At 45.5% G+C, this 21,694-nt stretch overlaps 1 protein-coding gene across 6 annotated transcripts in view; it reads left to right on the top strand.

Moving 5' to 3' along the window:
• Window positions 1-2,566: 2,566 nt before the first annotated feature.
• HMGXB4 (HMG-box containing 4) overlaps window positions 2,567-21,694 on the top strand; it is a 30,151-nt gene continuing 11,023 nt past the window's right edge. The window contains exons 1-6 of one of the 6 annotated variants that reach the window (XM_082740354.1): window positions 2,716-2,788; window positions 7,395-7,493; window positions 8,149-8,297; window positions 8,542-8,620; window positions 8,728-8,842; window positions 9,385-10,340. In XM_082740354.1, the coding sequence (XP_082596480.1) occupies window positions 9,453-10,340 (888 nt within the window). In that variant the 5' untranslated portion in view covers window positions 2,716-2,788; window positions 7,395-7,493; window positions 8,149-8,297; ... (1 more) ...; window positions 8,728-8,842; window positions 9,385-9,452. Of the gene's footprint in view, window positions 2,789-7,394; window positions 7,494-8,148; window positions 8,298-8,541; window positions 8,621-8,727; window positions 8,843-9,384; window positions 10,341-21,694 lie in introns of all 6 variants that reach the window. The other 5 variants (XM_082740352.1, XM_082740353.1, XM_082740355.1 and 2 more) reach the window with 5 other exon arrangements.

The raw sequence follows: 21,694 nt of genomic DNA, 5'->3' as shown, positions 1-21,694 counted from the left end.
TGCAAGTTGCAGAAACAAAAGAACCATGGCAGGATACTCAGTCGAGAGGCTGAGTCCATCAGGGCTCAGAGGAAGGCCTTGCATCCATTCCAGAAGCTTCGGCCTCCCAGCCCTCACCACTAGCAGGCCAGCTGACTACTGACTAAGCCACCAGCCTCAGCCTCCAGTCCCCGGTGGGCACCTCATCAGAGGATCACGTTGTTTTTTTTTTGTTTGTTTGTTTTTGTTGTTGTTTTTTTTAACATTTTTTTAAAGATTTTATTTATTTATCAGAGAGAGAGAGAGGGAGAGAGCGAGCACAGGCAGATAGAATAGCAGGCAGAGGCAGAGGGAGAAGCAGGCTCCCCGCTGAGCAAGGAGCCCAACGTGGGACTCGATCCCAGGACGTTGGGATCATGACCTGAACTGAAGGCAGCTGCTTAACCAACTGAGCCACCCAGGCGTCCCAGAAGATCACGTTTTAATAACAATCCCCACCTCCACTCCCTCCTGGTATCCCTTACCCTACCTGGCATTTTGATCTCTACCTTTGATCACCACCTAACATGGTCCCTATTTATTTATTTTCTGCCCCCCACCCTAATTAGAATGTAAGCTCAGGGGGGAGGGGGGCTGGGGGGGGGGTCAAAGACTCTCCGTTTTGTTCATTGTTCTCTTCTGAACACCCAGGACAGTGCCTGAAGCAGGCCATGCTTCCAATCGGTATTAGTTAAATGAATGAACGTACACACAGTGATACAAGACTCGAGGAAGGCAACGGACTGAGGAAAGATGGACTTCAGGTCTTCAGGAGGTTAAGATGGGCAATAACTTGATATGCCCAACCTCAGGTGGGATAAAAGAAGGAACTGGACAAACGGGACACTGAGGCAGGCAGTGTCCCCGCTACTGGTAGAGCTGGGTGGACACCTATTGTACTTCCCTACCTAGCACTCTTTTCCCCATCTGATGATAACCTCTGATTTTCCTTGAGTTCATCCTGCTTTGGCAGGGGTGTGCCTGCGACCTGATTTAGCTCATCAGCATGCCCCACACCTTTGCTCATAGTGATTGAGGGTGCAATTCAGGCAACGAGAGCCTCCCAAAACAAACGGGTAGAAGAAACTTCCTGTCCAGGGACACGGGTGGTTGGAAGGATGGCCAAACCCAGAGGCGGAATCATCACCTGGAACCTGAGAATAAAGCCAACTCAAAGGAAAGCACCTCTGTCAAGAGACTTGAGTCCTCCCTGGACCCAACCATGCCCCCAGGTACTAGACATTTCAGTCATGTTAGCCAATAGATTCTCCTTTGCTGGTGTGTTATTTTAAATTGGGATTACATCACTCGCAACTGAAAACATCCTGACCGATACTGAAGAACAAGGGGCGAAATACGTTCTCATGGTTCTTCAGTACATCAGAGGGAAGCCTAATGTCAGGCAAGGTGTCCCAGAACAGCAATCCCATATGTTTTGGTGAAACTTATTGACTATCTTTCCGGTGAGTGGGATGGAACCTTTATTTACTATTCACAGCTACCTTTCGGGAATAAATTCAGCCACTCTGAATGTTTCTTTGAACATCTCAACATCTCACAACTGAAAAGCAATGATTAAACAGAATCCAATATTCTACTCAGCGCAGAGGGAGAGAAAGCTTTACATGGTGAAAAGAGCACTGAACGAAGAGTCCAAGGCTTCTAATCCTTATCCCATCGCTAACAAGCAGTGTGTTCTAAGTCAAATCATCTGCTTCTCTCGGTCTTAATTTCTAAATCTGCAAATTGAGCAGCATTACTACATCCCCTTCAAGCACCCATGCAATTCTGGACTGGAAAGCCTTCTAAGATAGGGATTCCTAATCTTTGATAGGCTCTAACCCCTGAAAAACACCCATGTGCACAAACCCCTAATTTTGCACAGTTTCATGGGGTTCATAATGCTAGGAACCAATCTAGATCTCCAACCTCTCCATTCTCCAATAACCAAGGCCCTAGCCTCTTCTTGAATTCCTTTAGCAATGGGGATCTCGCTACCTTACAAAGTAGCCAAAGAAGAATAAACTGCTCTAGAAAAATAAGTTTGTCTTCACAGAGAACCAGGATCTTCGCACAGTAATTTCCAGAGCCAGTCACAAAAACCCCTCTTTCTCCTGTGTGTGGCATCTCTTCATTTGCCTAAAAACAGTTTCTAACTTTTAAATGCAAATAATTTGTGAGGAGAAATGCAGAGGATTCGCCATGGAAGTTATTTTATGATGCGTTGTTAGAAAAATATGTCCTTCCACCTCACCCGAAGTATGCCAACCACCCAAACATAAATGCCAAATTCCAAACAAGCACCGCTGCTATTAATCTGCATGATCTAGGTTTCGCAGAGAGAGAATTTAGGTACAAAAATATCCCGAAGGAAACAGCAGGGTCTTGTGGAAAGAGCGTCCATTAAGAATCAGAAGACTACCTGTGTGCGGTTGGGCAAGTCACTTAACCTCTCTGAGCCTGTTTCTCATCTGCAAAATGTGACCAAACCTACCTCACAGGGATGCCATGAGGATTAAACGCTATAATGTTCAGAAAGCTTCCAGCCCAAGCTGGAAAATTCTCAGTCAACTCGGGTTCCCTGGCTCAGCCAGCGGCGCGCTTCTTTCGATGCACTCGGCACTCTGTCAGGAGCGGGATTCCCCTTCCCCAGCCGGAGTCTGCGCTCTGGGATCGACTGAGGCTCCCTGGCCGCTCGCGCTTTTCTCTCCTTCTCCAAGATGGCGGCGGTCGGCGGCGCTGAGGCGGGATCCGGGCGAGCCGAGTGAAGGTAGCGGCGAGCGGAGCCCCCACGAGGCCGGCCTGGGCCCCCTCCCCGAGGCGGCAGCGGCCCCGCCCCGCCTCCACCCGCCGCTTGGGCCCGCGACACCGCCGCTGGGGCGCTTCAGGCCCGGTGCGGCCTACCCCAGAGGCCGAGCCGGGGACTGGAGTAGCGGCCGCAGTCCGCCCCCGGGAAGGGGCTGGAGCGGGCCGCCGAAGGAAGGCGGGCGGGAGCTGTTCAAATGGAGAAGGCGGGAAAGCTGCGGGGCCGGGAGGGGGCGTGCGGCCGCCCCGGGGGCCTGCGGGCACGGGCCGCCCCTCCCCCTGCCGGGGCCGTCTCCGCCCTCGGGGGCGCCGGGAGGCCGCCGGGGACGCGGGGACCGGGTCGGGGCCGCGGTGCGGCTCGGGACCCGAGGCGCGGGGTCCCCGGGCTGTCAAGGCGAAAGGGCCACGGGGTCGGTGCGGCGGGAGGGCCGGGCCCTCGGCTGGCTGGAGAGGATGCGAGGAGCTTTCTTCTTTTCCTCTTCACAGAGCTTTGTTGAACTAGCTGTTGCTGCAAAACGGCCGGGAGAATCCCATTGGTTTGCGTGAGGACCGCACAAGCGGTGGTCCTGGGGGCTCTCTGTATAAATAACCCGGTGTTGTGTGTCCTTTTTGCGGGCGACCCAGTTGGAACGTGCCTTCGTAGTGCGATCTCCGTACAGGCCCGTTTCCCCCAACAGCTATTACTTGTAGATTTACTTTATATTATGCATCAGAGGAGCACCATCTCCCCCCTCTCTTTGCCGGTTAAGCAGGTGGCTGATTATATTCCCTTATAGCAGAACAAATTTAAAAAAAAAAAAAAAAAAAAAAAACCTCAAAGGAAAGCCTGTTGATTGGACAAAAGCTTGTCAAAATTTGTATTGGTGGGTTTTTTGGAAATGTGTGTTGCCAGCCGATCTGTGCGGTGGTCGTGGTTCCGCTTAGCTGCCTTGCACTGATAGGATTCAATCCCCGTCCCAGGCTGTCGGGATCTCCGCAGTTTCCAGAGCTGGCAGGGGCTGTGAGTGCTGCAGAGGTAGGTTCCTGGAGAAGGGAGTGGCAGGAATTCGGAGTCTCGGTGTTCTGAGATTGGAGGAGATCTCTACAAAAATGACAGGACAGCACCTGCGCTCTCCCAGAAGTAAACAGTAACAGCAACAATTTGGAAACTGGCAACAGCTGGATGTGCACCTTCCTTCCTTTTTCTACATGGCCAGGCAATGGGAGTTCGTGGAGGGAGTGCTGGAAGAGAACCCCGACTCTTGAACAAGGCTCTCATTCCTGGACTAGACCCGGAATTCAGGACTTTGCTTACTGCTCAGATCAGGGGCTTAATATGTTCCCTCTTTTTCAACACTCATTTACATTCCGGAATGAAGAAGCTTGTTAGCGATTGCTGGGGCTCAGATTACCTCAAACAAATCACCTTCTGAAACTCTTTTTTTTTTTTTTTTCCCAATAATTATCATTTGGATCTGCAAGATAAGAAAGTACTATGCCTGATGATTTTCGCATTTTCATTCATCACGTTGGTAATCCCGAAAGCTGTGCCTGAACAAAATGCTTCTCTACACGTGGAACAGCAGCTCCGCCTCCCCTTTTTCAGATCCTGAAGAAGAGTCCCAGAAGAGCCATTCAACAATTTGCACATTGCATGAGTACACGTTTTTTGTGATGGCATGTTTCTGGCCTCCATACCCAACATTAAATAATGAATTTTCACGAATGTTGTCATTTCTTAGCACACTAAGAGGAACATAATCGTAAAACTATCCCTGCCTCTTGAAGTTGACAACATTAAATTCTATACACTCCAAAATGATGGAATTCAGGAGAATGGGTTTTAATACCTATTTTACTTTTGCCAACATTTAATGTAATTATGGCCTCTGCTTTCTAATGTGAAAAGCAAACCTAATGTTTTTCACTTTCGTTAATCCCAGAATGCGCTGCCTAACCCTAAACTCTGAACTTACCATGGAGAATATTCAAGACCTGGAAAGAATATCAGGGGGTCATTTGATCCAATATAAATGTTGTCCTAACTCTGCCTTTCTTCCAAACTATTGCTTGAGACTTCTTTATCTGGTTTCATCTTTCCTTTATGAGTCAGTAACCAAAACTAACCCCTGAGCTGCAATAATATCTTGATTTTAAAGAACCTAAAAATTCAAGGCCCATCAGCCTGCCCAAGCTGTGAGTGGTGTAGTCCATTGCATTCAATTTCAGTTCTTTAAATTCTTGACTGCTCCAGTTCTTTAGGGAACCAGCCTTGCCTTCAGGCCCCGCTCTTTTTTTTTTTCTCTACAGGTAATTTAATCCTGTAATTTCTAAAATGCTTTTCAGTGTTTTAATGACAATTTCAACAGCAGCAGGCATAATTCCAATACATAGTGCTCAGCACGTGTTTTCTCTGTTGCCTGTGCCTCTGAAGATCAACTCCTGATTTCCTGTTCCTTTTCACAACTTTTTAAATCCACTGGTGGTTTTTCAGAGCAGTCAGTTAAGAAACCATGAACATTTTTTTGTGGTTCAGAGGTCACATCATGGTTTTCTTTCTCATACTGTCTTCAGAAATGCTTATTCCTGCTCTGACTGTTAGATTGTTCGACTCTGTTTTATATCAGTTTTGATGTTACTAAAAAGAAAGCTGGCCTGTAAGTCTCAGGGCCTGCCTTTGCTTCATTTAGAAGTGCATTTTCTTGTTGTTGACGACAGGTTAGTGGCCATATTTATGACATTGAATGTTTAAGAGTATTTCCTTATCAAACATTTGTAGCCAAAATTTACTTGGCATGAAAACATTTAACTTCAGGTCTCAAGTTGTGGCATTTCTTGGCATTACCAGCCTACGAAAACTAATGGGACCTATATACATTTTTCTAATAAAGTCAGTATATTGTGCCAGTGAGAGGGCATAAGATTTTCAAATGAATACACATGATTCCCTATGACATTCCCCCTTCCTTCACCACTTTTGGAGTCAGCACCACTTGTGTGGAAAAGGGAGGGCAGTAATTTCTGTTTGAGAAAGTTGAGAATGCTGGGGCATGAAAAACTAGCTACATGATGTACGTTGCCTCATATTTCTACATGAGCTCTGACCTTAAATCCCCTTCATTTCCTATGAAAAGCCCTCAGAGCAAGCAGTTCTCTGGTTTATCACTAAAATAATTCAATCCCTTTGGTTTCTTTGCTTCACTCTAGATTCTTAGCTTTGACCAAGTCCATTCTTCCTTCTCCTTCTCAGGGAAGTGGAGAAATGCTTTTTTATGTTACTTTTCTTAACGTTCCTTATAAAACATTCTTGGTAATTGCTTTTTCTCTTTGTTTGTTCAACTTAGGCATGTCTGCGCACTGGATTTTATCTGACTTGTGCAATTAAATCTTTTTTCCTTTCGTTTATTTTAAATGTAACTCTTAGGAGAGTTTCTCTTGTTAATCAGATTTTCTTTCACAAGAGTTACATACTTCAATATTAACCATACCCACATGAAGGGACTGGCAATGTCTCACTGAAGAGCCCTTCAGCATTTCTAGATTCTCCATGTAGTGATGAAGGTAAAATAAAATGTAAATAAATAAGCAATCTGATCACCTTGTAAGCATTTCACTAACCGGATGAGAACATTTTCAATATATTTAGAATATCATTCTTAAATTTCCTGTAAAGATTTCCTGTAGGATTTGTAACATTGTCTGTCCTTAAAGTACCTGAAGAACTTTACCTTAGAGTACAGTCTGTGTACTCTATGGCTGTGACAAGTCTGTGGCTTGTCATTGTCAAAGTCAAAGTGACATATAAACTTGAATGTCCAAAAAACTGTTTTTAACAAATTCAAAATAATATTTAGAACATTTAAATTACAAGAATTCTTCAAATCAATGAAAACCTTAATAATCATAAAAATTTCACCACCAATGGTCAAATGATAATTCTTATTTTCACCTAACCTTTAAAAAAGGCCTGACAGCCTTGAAAGCTGTCATGTGACCAACTAATGGAAAAAGTGTCCTTGCTTTTACATGTCTACAGTTTTAAGCAAATTCATACAGGCCAACAAAATGCATACCAAAAAATTACACTCTAAATGTCTTTACTATCCCTATGATGTTATCATCACTTCTGTTTAAACTGTAATACAATAGATTTTAGCCTGTCACCGATCCACATGGTAGGACTTTATGGTCTGGAATGTTTGCTGTAATCTGTCTTCCTCTGCATCCTGCTTTATCTGTGCATTTTGTCACCATATTGAACCCGTCCCTCTGACTTAATGTCAGTATTTGCCATCTCACTGTTGTCAGTCCTGTTGGCATTTCAGGAATTCTCATTTTGAGTTATTTTTTATTACATGGGAGGTATTCTATATACTTCACCAAATCATAACTGTAACTCATAAATCAAATCAAATTAAGCCCAGTACCACTTCCTGCAGTTTCAACCCCAGTATATTTACAAACAGAATGAGGAGGTGACAAGACACTCCCTGTATCTTGCTGCCCTTGGATCACTACGCATTTCCATCTGGAAGGTTGCTTCTCCACAGTGATTTCGCATTACAGGAGGGTTTTCCTTCTTTGTTTCTCAGACCTGGTCCTGTAGACCGGAAGGATCCTGGACACAGTGACACATTCACAAAGGCCCTGCAGGACCGCCATGGCTTATGATGACTCCGTGAAGAAAGAAGGTATGACCCCTTAATCTGAGCAGCATTCCAAAGAGGGTTTCCTCTTCAATCCTTGCAGCCCATGGACATAGAGACCAGGACTGGCCACCACAGCCTGGACTCCCAAGTGATGGTCCAGAGCAGTATTCTGACACCCAGCCTCCACATCATCCCCCAGACTGGGCCCATGGAAGCGAAAACCAGGACAGGGTTCCAACCTGAGAGTCTGAACTATAAGTCTCTGTAGTCTATTGGGGCGATCCCCTGCAGCACTCGTGGTCCTTGCCAGCTCCAGTGTGCAGGAGTCTGGGGATAGGAATCACATTTTGGACTCCCACAGAGCAGCACAGCACGTGAATCCTTATTCTTTTCAGCCTTACCTCTGCAAGTCTGTGTCCACCTGCCAAATCACAACTAAGAAACCATGTCTGAGGATGCACACGGGGCCTTTGCATAGCGTGGAAGCATTGTTTCTTCAGGTTTGGTTCTTGTATTTGCAGCCAGGTCATCAAGAAATAGTCTTGTCCCCCTGGATCCTAGCCAAGTATTCCAGTGGACTTGTTGAGATGTGATTTTTAACTTGGAAATGGAGGGACTGTTGCATTACATACGTGGTGATCTGGTTGTCACTTAATTGCCTTTCTCCTTTCCTTCCCCAAATGAATCTGGCTTTCAGATTGCTTTGATGGTGATCACAGCTCTGAGGACACGGGACTAGCCGCTGGCCGAAGCCAACGAGAAAAGAAACGTTCTTACAAAGATTTTTTAAGGGAAGAGGAAGAAATCGCTGCTCAGGTCAGAAATTCTTCCAAGAAGAAGTTAAAGGTAAATTCTAAACATAGGAGTTAGGAGAGTTTTTAACCATCTCACGTCCTGTTTCCTAGTACTGGAAGAAAGAAGCGTGTTTTTAAAACTTTAAAAGAGAAACATCGTTCGCTGTCTACTTTTAAGTTTTCCTGTGTTTTACTTTGTTTTCCAAAGTCAGAAATCAAAGAACAAAATTGGTTCCAAACTGCTGTTGCCTCATCATCTTACTCAGTGGTCAATTCTTCTTCCTCTTCAATTCCAGGATAGTGAGCTTTATTTCTTGGGGACGGACACACACAAGAAGAAGAGGAAGCACTCCTCTGATGATTACTACTATGGAGGTAAGGAGGGGAAGGGGCAGCAGGTGGGATGAGCACATCACTGGTTCTTGGAGTCGGGGTAGGGGAAAGGGATCCAGATGTTGCTGACTCAGTGGCCTATTTAACAGGACAGTGGTTCTTGTTCTGAGTGCCGATAAACCAGTGTGAAGGAGGAGAGAGGTGGAGGGCTGGTATTTTGGAGGATTCAGCATAGAAGAACAGTCTTCATTTGTGATACACCAGGTACCAGGTTCCTTCTCCCCCCAATCATCCACTTATCTTCTGCCCATTGTTACCTAGCATCCCTTTTGCCATATGTAGTCCTGGGCCCTCTGGCCTGCACCTGTGGGTTACCTCTCAGTCCAGTGCCTATCCACTCAGAAGACCAGTTTTTCTTAGCTCTCTTATGCGCACAGCTGATGAGACTAACCCTTTACTAGAACGGGCTTGTCCTGAACGTGGAAGCAAATGACACTCTGTCTGCAGTGTAACCTAAATTGTAACTGCTCGTAATCCCGCAGCTTAGTCCATTCTTCTGGGTCTCCCCTCTCTGGCTGCTGTGAAGACTCAGTGAAGCGAACTCAGTGGCAAGAACTGTGTCCAGGGTCAGGCAACATCTACTGAGCCAAGAAGGACATGGGCGTCATCAGGAATCAGTGGAAGGGCCTCCCTCAAATCATTTCTCTTAGCCTCTTCCTCTTGTTAGTTGAGTTTTTTTGGTGAGAGAGGAAATTTGGTGGAAGTTGGTTTGTCGTGTGGACATTACTCTCTTTGATTATTTCCAGACCTTTCGTCTTTGGAGTCGTCACAGAAGAAAAAGAAAAAGTCCAGCCCGCAGTCTGCCGATACAGCCATGGACCTGTTGAAAGCCATCACTTCCCCGCTGGCAACAGGCTCCAAGCCCTCCAAAAAGACGGGGGAGAAATCCTCTAGTTCTTCAAGTCATTCAGAGAGTAAAAAGGAACACCACAGGAAGAAAGTAAGTGGAAGCAGTGGGGAGCTGTCCCTGGAGGATGGTGGTTCCCACAAATCCAAAAAAATGAAACCGCTCTATGTGAACACAGAGACACTGACCCTTCGAGAGCCCGATGGCTTGAAGATGAAACTGATTCTCTCACCAAAGGAGAAGGGAAGCAGCTCAGTTGATGAGGAGCCTTTTCAGTACCCCTCTCAACAAGCGACTGTGAAAAAATCCTCTAAGAAATCAGCTCGGGATGAGCAAGGTGCTTTACTCCTAGGACACGAGTTACAGAGCTTTCTGAAAACAGCCCGGAAGAAGCACAAGTCCTCCTCAGACCCGCGTTCCTCTCCCGGCCCCGAAGGCTGTGGGGTGGATGGCTCCCAGTTCCCAGAATCCCACAGTGCTAACCTTGATCTTTCAGGACTGGAACCTATTCTAGTAGAATCGGACTCGTCCTCTGGTGGGGAGCTAGAGGCTGGGGAGTTAGTCATCGACGACTCTTACCGGGAAATCAAGAAGAAAAAGAAGTCCAAGAAGAGCAAAAAGAAGAAGGACAAGGAGAAGCATAAAGAGAGGCGGCACTCCAAGTCCAAGAGAAGTTCAGGCCTTGCAGCAGCCACCGTGGGAGAGGTCGCAGTGACACCTGGCCCTCCTCCCAGCATCCCCCACCCTGGAGCCGCTGCCCCTCCCCAGCCACTGCCCAGCCTCCACACAGACGGGCATGGTGAGAAAAAAAAGAAAAAAGAGGAAAAAGACAGAGAAAGAGACAGAGGAGAAAAGGTAAACCATTTTTTTAAGTGTGGTGGTTAAGAGATGATAGTAGTAAACAGACTTGGAATTAGGCAGCTGAGGTGAACAGCAGGGAGCGTGGCGAGGCCAATCTGATGGAATGACATGAGATGTAAAATAGGGCCAGTCGCCGAGTTTCTCTGGTGCAAAGACAGGAGCAACCTTAATTTTTCCTGGGTTTTCTTAATAGAGTTGTTCTCCCATCATGCTAAGCGTAGGTTTAGGGATCCTGTTGAACTTGGAATTCACAGAAGGAGCCAAACTTGGTTTCTTTCACTGAGCAGCGCTGTCTGCCTGGGGCAATTGAGAGAGATGAAGAGGTATTTTCTGAGTTCATTCTGAGAAACACATCTTCAAAATGAGGGAAATAATGACCAAGTTCATGGGACAAGTTAGTGGCTTTGCACTAACCTCCGTGGGTCACTTACTGGTATTCTTCCAAGTGTCAAATGCATGTTCTTTCACTATGTGAGTGCTTCCTGTTTGCTGGGCCCAGTGTTGCAGTGGATGGAGAGAGGTGCAGAGCTGGGCAGGACATAGCTCCTGACCTCAGGGATCGCACTGATTGCTGAGGCGATAAGAAAGAGAAACCAGCCACCTTGGTTTAACTTCTTTCCTGCAACTTGAGAAATCTTCTAGCAGCTGTACTTAGGGACTGGTGACCATGTCATTAAAGGTTTTCTGTAAAAAATAAGCTACCCCTTTATTATCAAAGTAATATATTAATTTTATAAAAATTTAGAAATTCATGGGGCGCCTGGGTGGCTCAGTGGTTAAATCCTCTGCCTTCGGCTCAGGTCATGATCTCAGGGTCCTGGCATCGAGCCCCGCATCGGGCTCTCTGCTCAGCGGGGAACCTGCTTCCTACCCTCTCTCTGCCTGCATCTCTACCTACTTGTGATCTCTGCCTGTCAAATAAATAAATAAAATCTTTAAAAAAAAAAAAATTAGAAATTCAGAGTCGGAGAAGGAAAAAGGTCAGAAAGGTCCGTTTCACCACGTAAGGACAATCATTTTCTTCCCTTTTTTAGAGTCCTTGCAAAATAAAATGTCAGATAAAGTCTGAAAGAGGAGCTACTAAGGAGAAAGTCAAGTCTATTAAGAATTTGGGAATGGTAGTTTCACTTCGGTCTGTAATTGAGGTGTAAGTTGTGTTTTCCACTACAAAGAGTACCTTTTTTTTTTTTTTTTTTAAAGATTTATTTATTTGGGAGAGGGCACACATATGTGTACCTGTGCACACATAGGGTCGGTGATAGAAGTAGGAGGAGAAAGAAAGCCTAAGCAGGCTCTGTGCTCCTTCTGACTGATGAGGGGCTTGATCTCAACGACCCTGAACCTGACCTGAGCCAAAACCAAGAGGCAGAAGCTTAACTGACTGAGCTACCCAGGTGCCCCAAAGAGTGCCTTTTAACTATGTATTTCTCAGAAATTAAAAACGGAACTGTACCTTCTGAGCCAAGAATGAGTGGGAGCGTAAAGAACTAGATAGTTGGATACTAGGTCAGGTGTTGCGCATTTGTTTATTTGAAAATTGCTTCATGAAATCATGTATAGTCTGTGTAAGATTCTGCTTATCCTGAGAACTCCCATTCTAGTAATACATGAATAATGCCATAAACTAATCTTACAGTGCTGAATGCAAGATGGCAGGGTGGTCAGAGAAAGCTTACCAAAGAAAACGGATTTCAGTGGAAGGGAATGCAAGAAGGCAAAAAGATGTGTAGGCAGTCGCACAGCAGGACAAGTGAACTCTAGTCCTGCGTTTCTAACTGCCTGATAAATACTTCCATCTGGATGCCATGGGTTCCTCAGACCTCTGTGCCCCTGATTAGCTCATCATCCAGCCTCCCAAACCTGCATCTCCTGCACCATCTGCTTCTGTGTCCCCTGTGTCCTTCTGGTCACCCATACTCAAAATTGTATGCTTAGAATAATTTTTCTCAATACTTCATTATAAAATTTTTCAAACAAAAAGCTTTGAAACCGGGGGCTCCTGGGTGGCTCAGTGGGTTAAGGCCTCTGCCTTCAGCTCAGGTCATGATCTCAGGATCCTGGGATCGAGCCCTGCATCGGGCTTTCTGCTCGGCGGGGAACCAGCTTCCCCTTCTCTCTCTCTCCCTGCTTGTGATCTCTGTCAAATAAATAAATAAAATCTTTAAAAAAAAAAAAAGGCTTTGAAATCGAAGTGGACACCATATGCCACCCAGTGAAATTCTTAAGTTACCATTTTGCTATTTGCTTTATCACACATCTGTCTGTACGTCAATCCATCTTTTATAATGTATTTTGAAGGAAATTATAGCTACCATACACTCCCCCCCGACCCAAACACTTGAGCTTGCATGTCATTAACTTAAGTGCAGTATTTTTTTCCAGGGCTTTTTTTTTTTTTTGGTGGAATTTACTTGTGCTCACATGTATACACGTTTAGTATACCGTTGGGTGAGTTCTGACAATTGCACATACCTGTGTGACCAAACCTCTGTCAGGATATGGACATTACCATCATCAGAAATAGCATTCTCATACCCCTTCCAGTCAGTCTTCACTGTTCCTGATTTTTTTCCAGTCTTAGAGCTCATTTTTCCATCTCCCTCTTCCCTGCTTTCCCTCTCCTCTGACTACGTCCACTCAAGCATTGAGCCTGATACTCTTTCTCCTTCATAACTTCCACGCCTTTATGTCCTCTATTACCACTGCCCCATCTTGTGCCTCATCCGTCCTTGTACTTAATGTCATAAATGGCCTCCTTTCTGTTTCTTCCCCAATGTAATTAGTACACACGGATGCCAGAATATTCTTAAGTACAGCTTTAATGTGGACAGTCGTGTGGTTTGGCATCTTTAATGGATCTTTATCTCCTTCACGTTAGAATGTGAGCTCCGGGAGGACCAGAATCGTGTCTGTCATGCTCTCCACTTCATCCCCAGCCCTGAACCCGCAGTCTGGCCTGTTGTTCTTACTCCATAAATACTTGCTGAATGAATAAATACCAAAGTCTGAACCTTTGGTCAAGCATTCATAATTGTCTGGGATTTAGCCCTAAACCTCCCTTCTCGGCTCTACCTCTTAGTCTGCATCACACGCGCTGTGTGGAAACCAAACTTGGCCCTTACACTCTTACCGCTCCTCCTGTGCTTGTGTTTTTGTAGTGATCTTTGTTCTCTTGGATCAGTTGAAGCTCTGCCTTGCCTTCAAGACCTAATCACAAGCCGCCTCTTCCAAGATAACCTGACCCTCCAGTCAGAATTACCTTCTGACTCCCCATACACTTTCCTCTGGGAAGTCACTGCACTTACTGTCCCTTATGTTGGATCTTTTTCTGTGCATATTCTGTTTCCCCTCTTAAAGACTAAGCTCCTTAGGGACTGTTGTAGTCACCTTACTCTTACCTTCAACTCCTCACTGTCCGCGGTAGACATTTTGTGGTAGATGTCAAATGAATGAATGTATGGATGCAAACGTAAATACTAAAGAGGTAGGTCAGGAGCAAACTGTAGAGAGTCTTGAATTAAGAATTTGGCAGCAGGCACTCGGGGCTTATGAGCAGGACTTAAAAACACTCTCAGCGGTCATTTAGGAATTAAATGATAGCACTGCAGCGGATGGAGGAGACTGAGGAAGGATTGTAACAGACCACCCAGGAGGTTATTATAGCCTGAGACTTCAGGTGCTGTAAAAGCCTGATAGAAGGGACGCCTGGGTGGCTCAGTTGGTTAAGCAGCTGCCTTCGGCTCAGGTCATGATCCCAGCGTCCTGGGATCGAGTTCCACATCTGGCTCCTTGCTTGGCAGGGAGTCTTCTTCTCCCTCTGCCTCTGCCTGCCACTCTGTCTGCCTGTGCTCACTCTCACTCCTCTCTCTCTGACAAATAAATAAATAAAATCTTTAAAAAAAAAAAAAAAAAAAGCCTGATAGAAACAGCTGAGGAAACAGATTCAGGAGAGGTTCTGAAGGCAAAACGGACAAGAGCTGGCTATAAGGCTTAAGTCTGGGAACACAGAAGCATTAATGAGTATGAAAATGGCCCTTAAGGTTTTGAACCTAGGTGCCTTGGAAAATAAAATTATAATATCCTCCAGTGTAGGACTTATTTATAATTCACGCATGTGGCTAGCAATTGCTAGTTAAAAAAAAAAAGAAGAAGAAGGGTATTTTTTTTTTTAAAGATTTTATTTATTTATTTGACAGGCAGAGATCACAAGGAGGCAGAGAGGCAGGCAGAGAGAGAGAGAGAAGCAGGTTCCCTGCTGAGCAGAGAGCCCGATGCGGGACTCGATACCAGGACCCTGAGATCATGACCTGAGCCGAAGGCAGCGGCTCAACCCATTGAGCCACCCAGGCGCCCCAAGAAGGGTATTTTTATGTATAGCAAAAATTTTATTAGGAATCAGTATTTGATCATGACTATTCGAACCTGAGGTAGTCATACTCGGAATTTAATCATTTATTCATCAAGCAAGTATTTATGGAACATACACCATGCTTTTTAAAACCTGACCTGTGCATAAAAATTTCCTGTGGAGTTTGTTTTATGGCTTTTGGAGTGTTTAGAGAGAGAGCACACATGCATATGCACAAGCAGGAGTGGGGGTCTGGTGCAGAGCAAGAGAATCTCAAGCAGGCTCCAGCACGGGGCATGGTCTCATGACCCCAAGGTCATGACCTGAGCCAAAATCAAAAATCGAACACTTAACCAACTGAGCCACCTAAGTGCCCCATCCTGTGGAGTTAAAAAAAAAAAAAAAAAAAAAAATCCTTCTCTTGGTTTTGTTTCAGTAAAAAAGAGCTATCTAAAAGTCTACCTGGAGATAGGAAGGAAGGTTTCAGGAATAGCATTCCTCCAACTACAGCGAGCAGAGGTGGGAAAGCCAACTGGTAGGAACGCTGAAAGCCTCTGTGTGCCCTTTCTACTTTAGGTCCCATGACCGGGACTGGAACGAAAATAGACAAGCAAGGGGGGCGCCTGGGTGGCTCAGTCATTAAGTGTCTGCCTTCGGCTCAGGTCATGATCTCAGGACCTGGGGATTGAGCCCCGCACTGGATTCCCTGCTCAGCAGGAAGCCTGCTTCTCCTTCTCCCGCTTCCCCTGCTTGTGTTCGCTCTCCCGCTGTCTGTCAAATAAATAAATAAATCCCTTAAAGAAAAAAAATAGACAATTGAGAAACGTGGTTGGTTTCAGAGAAGGTAAGTCAGGGTAGATTTTAAAATATAAGTGTCAGGAGATTCAGCGTATCTGAAGTTAAGAGTGTGGGCTGGGGAGCCAAAGCACGTGGGTGCAAATCCTAGCTGTGCCACTTACGAACTCCGTGCTGTTGGGCAAGTTGTGTAACTTCTCCATCTAGAAGGCATGGATGACAACAGACCTACCTGCTAGGCTTGTTTGAACCAGGGCCCTAATGTGTGCCAAGGCCCTCTGTGGCCACAGCCAACTCAAAAGGGGCACCACTGGATGTTTTAAATATATTAAATTTTCAAGAGAAACAGCAGTGTGTGGCATCATCGGTCAGATAACCTCAGGATCTACTAGCTCGAGATAGTTCATGGTTGCAACATCTTACCATGTTCCATTCCTTTCGATAATGCCATGTCTTTTCAAAGCTGGTCTTCTGGGATGGCTATGGTAAAAAGCCACAGTACAGCATGAAAACCCACATGGGCACCCAGCTGAGTTCGGGGACTCTGGCTTTGCACATTCATGAACATTCAGTAAAAGTTAATTGTTACGGTCATCACGGGAGACGTTCCAGAGAGCCATGGAAATGCGAGACCTGGAACTCATTGGAGCAGTTGAAGCTGGGCTGAGAGCTGGAGTGAGTGTTCCTGTGCACTAAATGAAACCCGTGAGCAGGGAAGAAGGAGGAGAGCCCAGAACAGAATCCCGGAGAACGCGCACGATGGGGCACCCGAGAAGGAAGGGGGAGCAGTGGTGTGGGAGGAGAAAGCAGAGAACAGCCCGTGTCACAGAAGTGAGGGAGTAGACTGTTCGAGAACAGACTGGACTCCGGTAGAGAGACTGAGGAGCTCCAATGCAGCAGGGAGAACAGGAGCCAGCCTGGCCGAGTCCATGCAGGGATGAGAGGCAAAGGCAGCAGGGGCGGAGCTCCCACTGGAGAATCTTGATACAGACAAGGGGGCTGGGCTCTGTCTCCGGGGAAACATAACACTCTCCGTGCTGAGTATTGTCTTGGGGCGGGGTGGGGGGGGCTTTTTGTGGTTTTATCTGTTTGCCCGTGTGTTGGTTTGTGTCGAATCCTGCTTTCTGGGAAGGAGGGGAGCAATCATCTGGTAATACCTTGATGATGTCCCCTTTGAGGTCATCCCCATATAGTGGAAGTCTTTGTACTGGAGGAACAGGATCCGGTAACATTGCAAAGATACCTTTCTTTGGGTTTTACTAAATCAATAGAAGCCCATTCACAGCCACTCAAAATAGTGTCTGTGATGTTGCCACTTCAGAGGCATGCCTCCGGTTATCTGTGTGTTTCCAGAACGTTCATATTTCCTCTAAGCAAGCTGAGGCCAGCCAAGTGGCCTGGTGTCTGGCACCCTCAGACATTGTTGTGGATCAAGTGATACCCTGAAGTCTCGGCTGTAGCTAGACTTGTCGTGCTATTACACACGTTCTCCCTCTGGTAAAACCCTAGGTGAGTGACAACAGCACTGAATGGTAAAAGTCAGGAGCTCCCATCTAGTGTGTGTCTAGGCATATGACAGCCGCGGCATTTGGCATCTCTCCAGTCTTCACTGATAGGTATCAGTAGCCCCATTTGACAGAGGAAGAAGCTGAGAAGAAAAGATACAGAGCTGGAATTTTAATTGAGGTGTCTTTAACCCCATGCCCAGTCTTTCAGCTTACTCCAAGGCCTTCTAAATCTTCGAGAGATGCTCGTCCAGTGCCAGGTGTCTTCATCAAAGCTAAAAGTCAGTTCTAGGTCAAAGGAAACAGACGCCGTGTGCTAGTGTCTGAGATCTGTCCCACTGGGACATACGGACATTGTTTCTAAGTTGAAGAGACCGAGTATGAGGAAGTGTAGACATCTTGGGCTCTGAGTACCACTGACTCGGTCCTTGTTCTGGTCTGTTGCTTACCGGCTTTGTCCTTTGGTGGTCCTTGCTCACGGCTCCCTTGTACAACACAGCGGTATAGATGAACAGCAGTTACACAGAACATGCTTTGCACAGGGCCTGGCCCCGTAAATAGCCGTGGTTACAATTTATGTTTTTTATGCTTTGGTCTTCCAAAGCATAAAGTGTGCTTGGAAACATCTTTTTAAAGCTTTTTTCTCATATGGTCATTTTGCATATTAGACCAAGCAAGGAGACTGCTCTTATGGTTTTGTTTTTGTTTTGTCTTGTTTTATAATATAACATTGACCTCGTAGGAAGCCGACTGTGCAGTTATCTCACCTCTTTGGACAACTGTGAAGATCTAGAAAGAAAACAGGGTATGCAAGGAGCAAAAACAAGTTTCCTGCAGCTCTGAAGAGCTCTTCCTGGGTGCTGGGGAAAGGAACTCTGGCCAGAGATGAGTCACATGACCTCCCTGCCCCTGTTCTGTTCGTTGCAGAAGGGTGAACTAGCACCCAGCCTGTGGATTCACACACACAATTCTGAGACTTTGTTATCCGTCTAGTGCTTATTTCTAATGCACTTAAGTTGTGTCAGGCACTGGCCAGGTGCTGTGGATTAAAGATGAGTAAGTTGCCTGGCCAGCCAGCATCTTTTCAACTCAAAGGATACTCTCGGTGTAGGAAGAGAGGAGTTGAGCCTGTGTGGAGTGCCGAGGGAGTACAAGGGAAGCCTGGGCTGTCAGGGAAGGTTTCCTCAGGCGGGCCATATCATCTGAACCGAATCTTAGTGCCAAACAGGAACTATCTGGTAGAAACGAGGAGTAGATATTTCATTTGAGGAATGAAAGGTGTGTGTGAAGGTGCTGAGATACCAGAAGGCAGAGGATGTTCAGAGAAGCGCAGGAAGTCCGCATGACTGAGGTAATGCCGGCAGAAGGTTCGAGTAAGCATGGAGAGACAGGAAGAATTGCTGCAGGCCTGCCTTCTAGGAAAGGGTGGTGGAGCTGAGTCATAATTAGTACATTATGACGAGAACAGCTATATCTATGGTTTGTAATAGGTTCTAAGCATTGCACTAAGTGTTTTATCTGTGGTATATCAGTGAATTTTCATAGGAACCCAGTGAGGTGAAGACAGTATCATCTCCATTTCACAGAAATAAGCTTGAAGAAGTGAAATAACATGTCCAGGGCACCCTCCTGTTTCAGGGGCAGAACAGGAACTTGAACCCAGGTCTTTGGGATTGCACGATCCATGTTCTTTCCACTATGCGGAAAGGTTGTTTAAGTTATACACAGTGGTGTGTTATGAGGCCTAACAGACATATAGAATATATTTTGGAAAGATTTCCATTCAGAATGGTTCAAATAAAAGTTTTGGTGTGAAAACCTTACTTCTCTGGCACCTATTCTTTTAGCCAGATCAGATTTAGGGATCTCAGTCAAATTGGTTGAGAAGAACATCATGGTTACAAGTACGGGCTCTGAAGCCAGGCTGCCTGTGTTCAGGTGCTAGCCGTGCCTCTCCTACCTGTTGGACCCTGGAGCTCAGTTTCCTCATCTTTAAAGTGACAGTAATGGGGCGCCTGACTGGCTCAGTTGGTAGAGCATACAATACCTTATCTCAGGGTTATGAGTTTGAGCCCTGTGTTGGGCAGAAAGATTACTTTAAAAATTTTAAAAATTAAAAAAATAAAATGGCAGTACTAATGGAATTTACCTCATTAGGGTTGTTGTAAGGTTTAAGTCACTTTCTCCAGACAATGCTTTTATACGGCCTCTTACATAGTATTACTATCAATGAGGCAATTGGGTTCTTGACATCAGCAGAAGAAAGCCAATTTTTTGGGTGGTTTGTTTTGTTTTGTTTTGTGTTTGTTTTATGTATTGCCTGGGAGTGGGGGCGGGGCCGGGGGTGGGGAGAGAATCTTTAGCAGGCTCCACGCCCAGTGTGGAGCTCTATGCATGGCTCAGTCTTATGACCCTGAGATCATGACCTGAGCTGAAATCGAGAGTTGGCTGCTTAATGAACTGAGCCACCCAGGAACCCCTTGTTTTTGTTTTTGCTTTAAGGTTTCATTCATTCATTCATTTATTTTAGAGCAGGAGACAGCTCCTGCACATGGGTGCAAGGTTGGTGGGGGGAGAGAGGGGGAGGAGGAGAGAGAGAGAATCTTGAGTAGACTGTGCACTGAACATGGAGCCCGACACAGGGCCCGATAGCACGACCCTGAGATCATAACCTGAGCTGAAACCAAGAGTCTTAACCAACTGAGCCAGCCACCCAGGTGCCCCAAACCAAGGTTTATTTTTAGGATTTTCTTTTTAAGATTTAAGATTAAGTTATGTTTTGCCTTGGGCCCCAGATGTTTTATCCTTCAAAAACTCTTAGACTAGAGTTTTGGGTGGGCTTGAAGAGGGATTTTTATCAGACTGTCCAAGAGTTCTATTTCCCAAGACTTAATCATGACTGCTTTACAATATGCTTTTGACAATTTAAAAAGTTACTCTTTGAAAGGTCTTGATATTGTGGTATATGTCATCAAACACTTAAAAGGAGCTTCTGGATGTACAATTACAACATTGTGAGTCACATTTAGTAAGTGGGTTTGTTGGCAGTCGTTTGCTACTAATAATAAAGTATATGATAAAGTACCCAAGTTTTTGGAATATTACCACTGTATTAAGGGGAGTCCTGTTATTCCAGATGTAACCAGTGTGATTCACTTGCAGTACTGTGTATTTTCTTGCATTGGAAAGTCTAGAGTGGAATTCCTGGCCTTGTCTTTGGAATCATGTAGAAATATTTTATATGCATAGAAATCATCCATTGTTTGTATATTTGTAACTACTAAATTACATTTAGAACAATCTCTGTGCCTTCAAGAAAGTTGGACTCTTTAGTTTGAATTCCAGACTTTCGGTCCACAGAGGGGAGTTGCATTTTGCATGGTGTTTAAGTTCTAAGGTCAGCACATAAGGTGAGAATTTTAAGTAGTCCAGGTTTCCCTGAAAATCCCCTAGGAAGGCCGGCTTCACAGCTAAGGCTGACAGACTCTGCGTCCAGCAGAATGCCAGCCCAGTGCAGCTGGTTTCTTCCCAGCACCAGGTGGAATCATTGGCATAGATTCGGGAGCCATAATTATTACTTTTTTAGTTGTTAGCTACAAATATCAGAATCACACTTGAGTAGTGAGTTGCACACACTAAGAGATGGATAGGAACTATCTAGGGAAAGCAGATTCATGCTCTTTGTCACACTGCTCCAAGAAGTAGGTTCATGGAATCACCCAGACTAATCAGTCCATCTCTCACACGTGCAAATGGCCAAATATAGAACTTACATGAATTGCCCTCTGTGCAGTGCCATCCCGTTGTATCTGGAGCCCGATAAAGGGGAATTTGAAGGAATTGAGCCTTGGAACATTTGTGGTTATGCAGCTGCTCCCAAGCTATTAACAAAGATGCAGCACCCAGAACTTACTTCTGTAGCATCTTAAAACTAGCTTCACCAGAACACCAAAAATAAAACCGTCATTATTTAGATGAATTGGTTAAAGTAAAAGCCTTGTTGCTGTTCTCTTTATCAGTTGAGGTCAAATGATTTTACCTTATTATCCTTCACCAACACTCCATATTTAAGTTTTTTTCTAAAAAGGCTTGTATTGGCTTTGTGGTTGCTACAACTTCTATTTTGAAAAATGCAGAGGGAATAGAAAAGAACTGATAGTAGTTTTCCATTGTAGCCTAGCCGATTACCACATATTTGGTGGTGCAAAACAGCATCCACTATCATCTCACAGCTCTCTGGATCAGAAGTCTAGACAGCGTTCATCTGGGTTTTCTGCTTGGTTCTGGCCAGAGCAGGGGTTCTCTTCTGAGGTGAGACGTCCTGTCCTCTTCAGGCTCTCGGCAGCATTCAGTTCCTTACGGTTGCAGAACTCGCAGCAACTGTTTTCCTCAAGTTCAAGTCCAGCAGGAGGGTGTCTGCTGCTGTGTCTGTTCTCTTTCAAGGGCTCTTCTGACTTACCAGGATAAGTCAGGCTTACTCAGGATGCTCTCCCTTTTGATTAACTCACACTCGACTCACTAGGGACATGGAGCCCCTGGGTGGCTCAGTCGCTTAAGCATCCAACTCTTGATTTTTGGCTCAGGTCATGATCTCAGGGTCATGAGATGGAGCCCCGCATTCAGGCTCTGCACTCAGTGCGGAGTCTGCTTAAGATCTCTCTCTCTCCCTGTCCCTTCCCCTGCCCTCTCGCATGCGTGCT

This window comes from Mustela nivalis, assembly GCF_964662115.1.
Source record: "Mustela nivalis genome assembly, chromosome: 7".
In the NCBI taxonomy this organism is placed as follows: domain Eukaryota; kingdom Metazoa; phylum Chordata; class Mammalia; order Carnivora; family Mustelidae; genus Mustela; species Mustela nivalis.
This window is presented reverse-complemented; position numbering and strand designations above follow the sequence as displayed.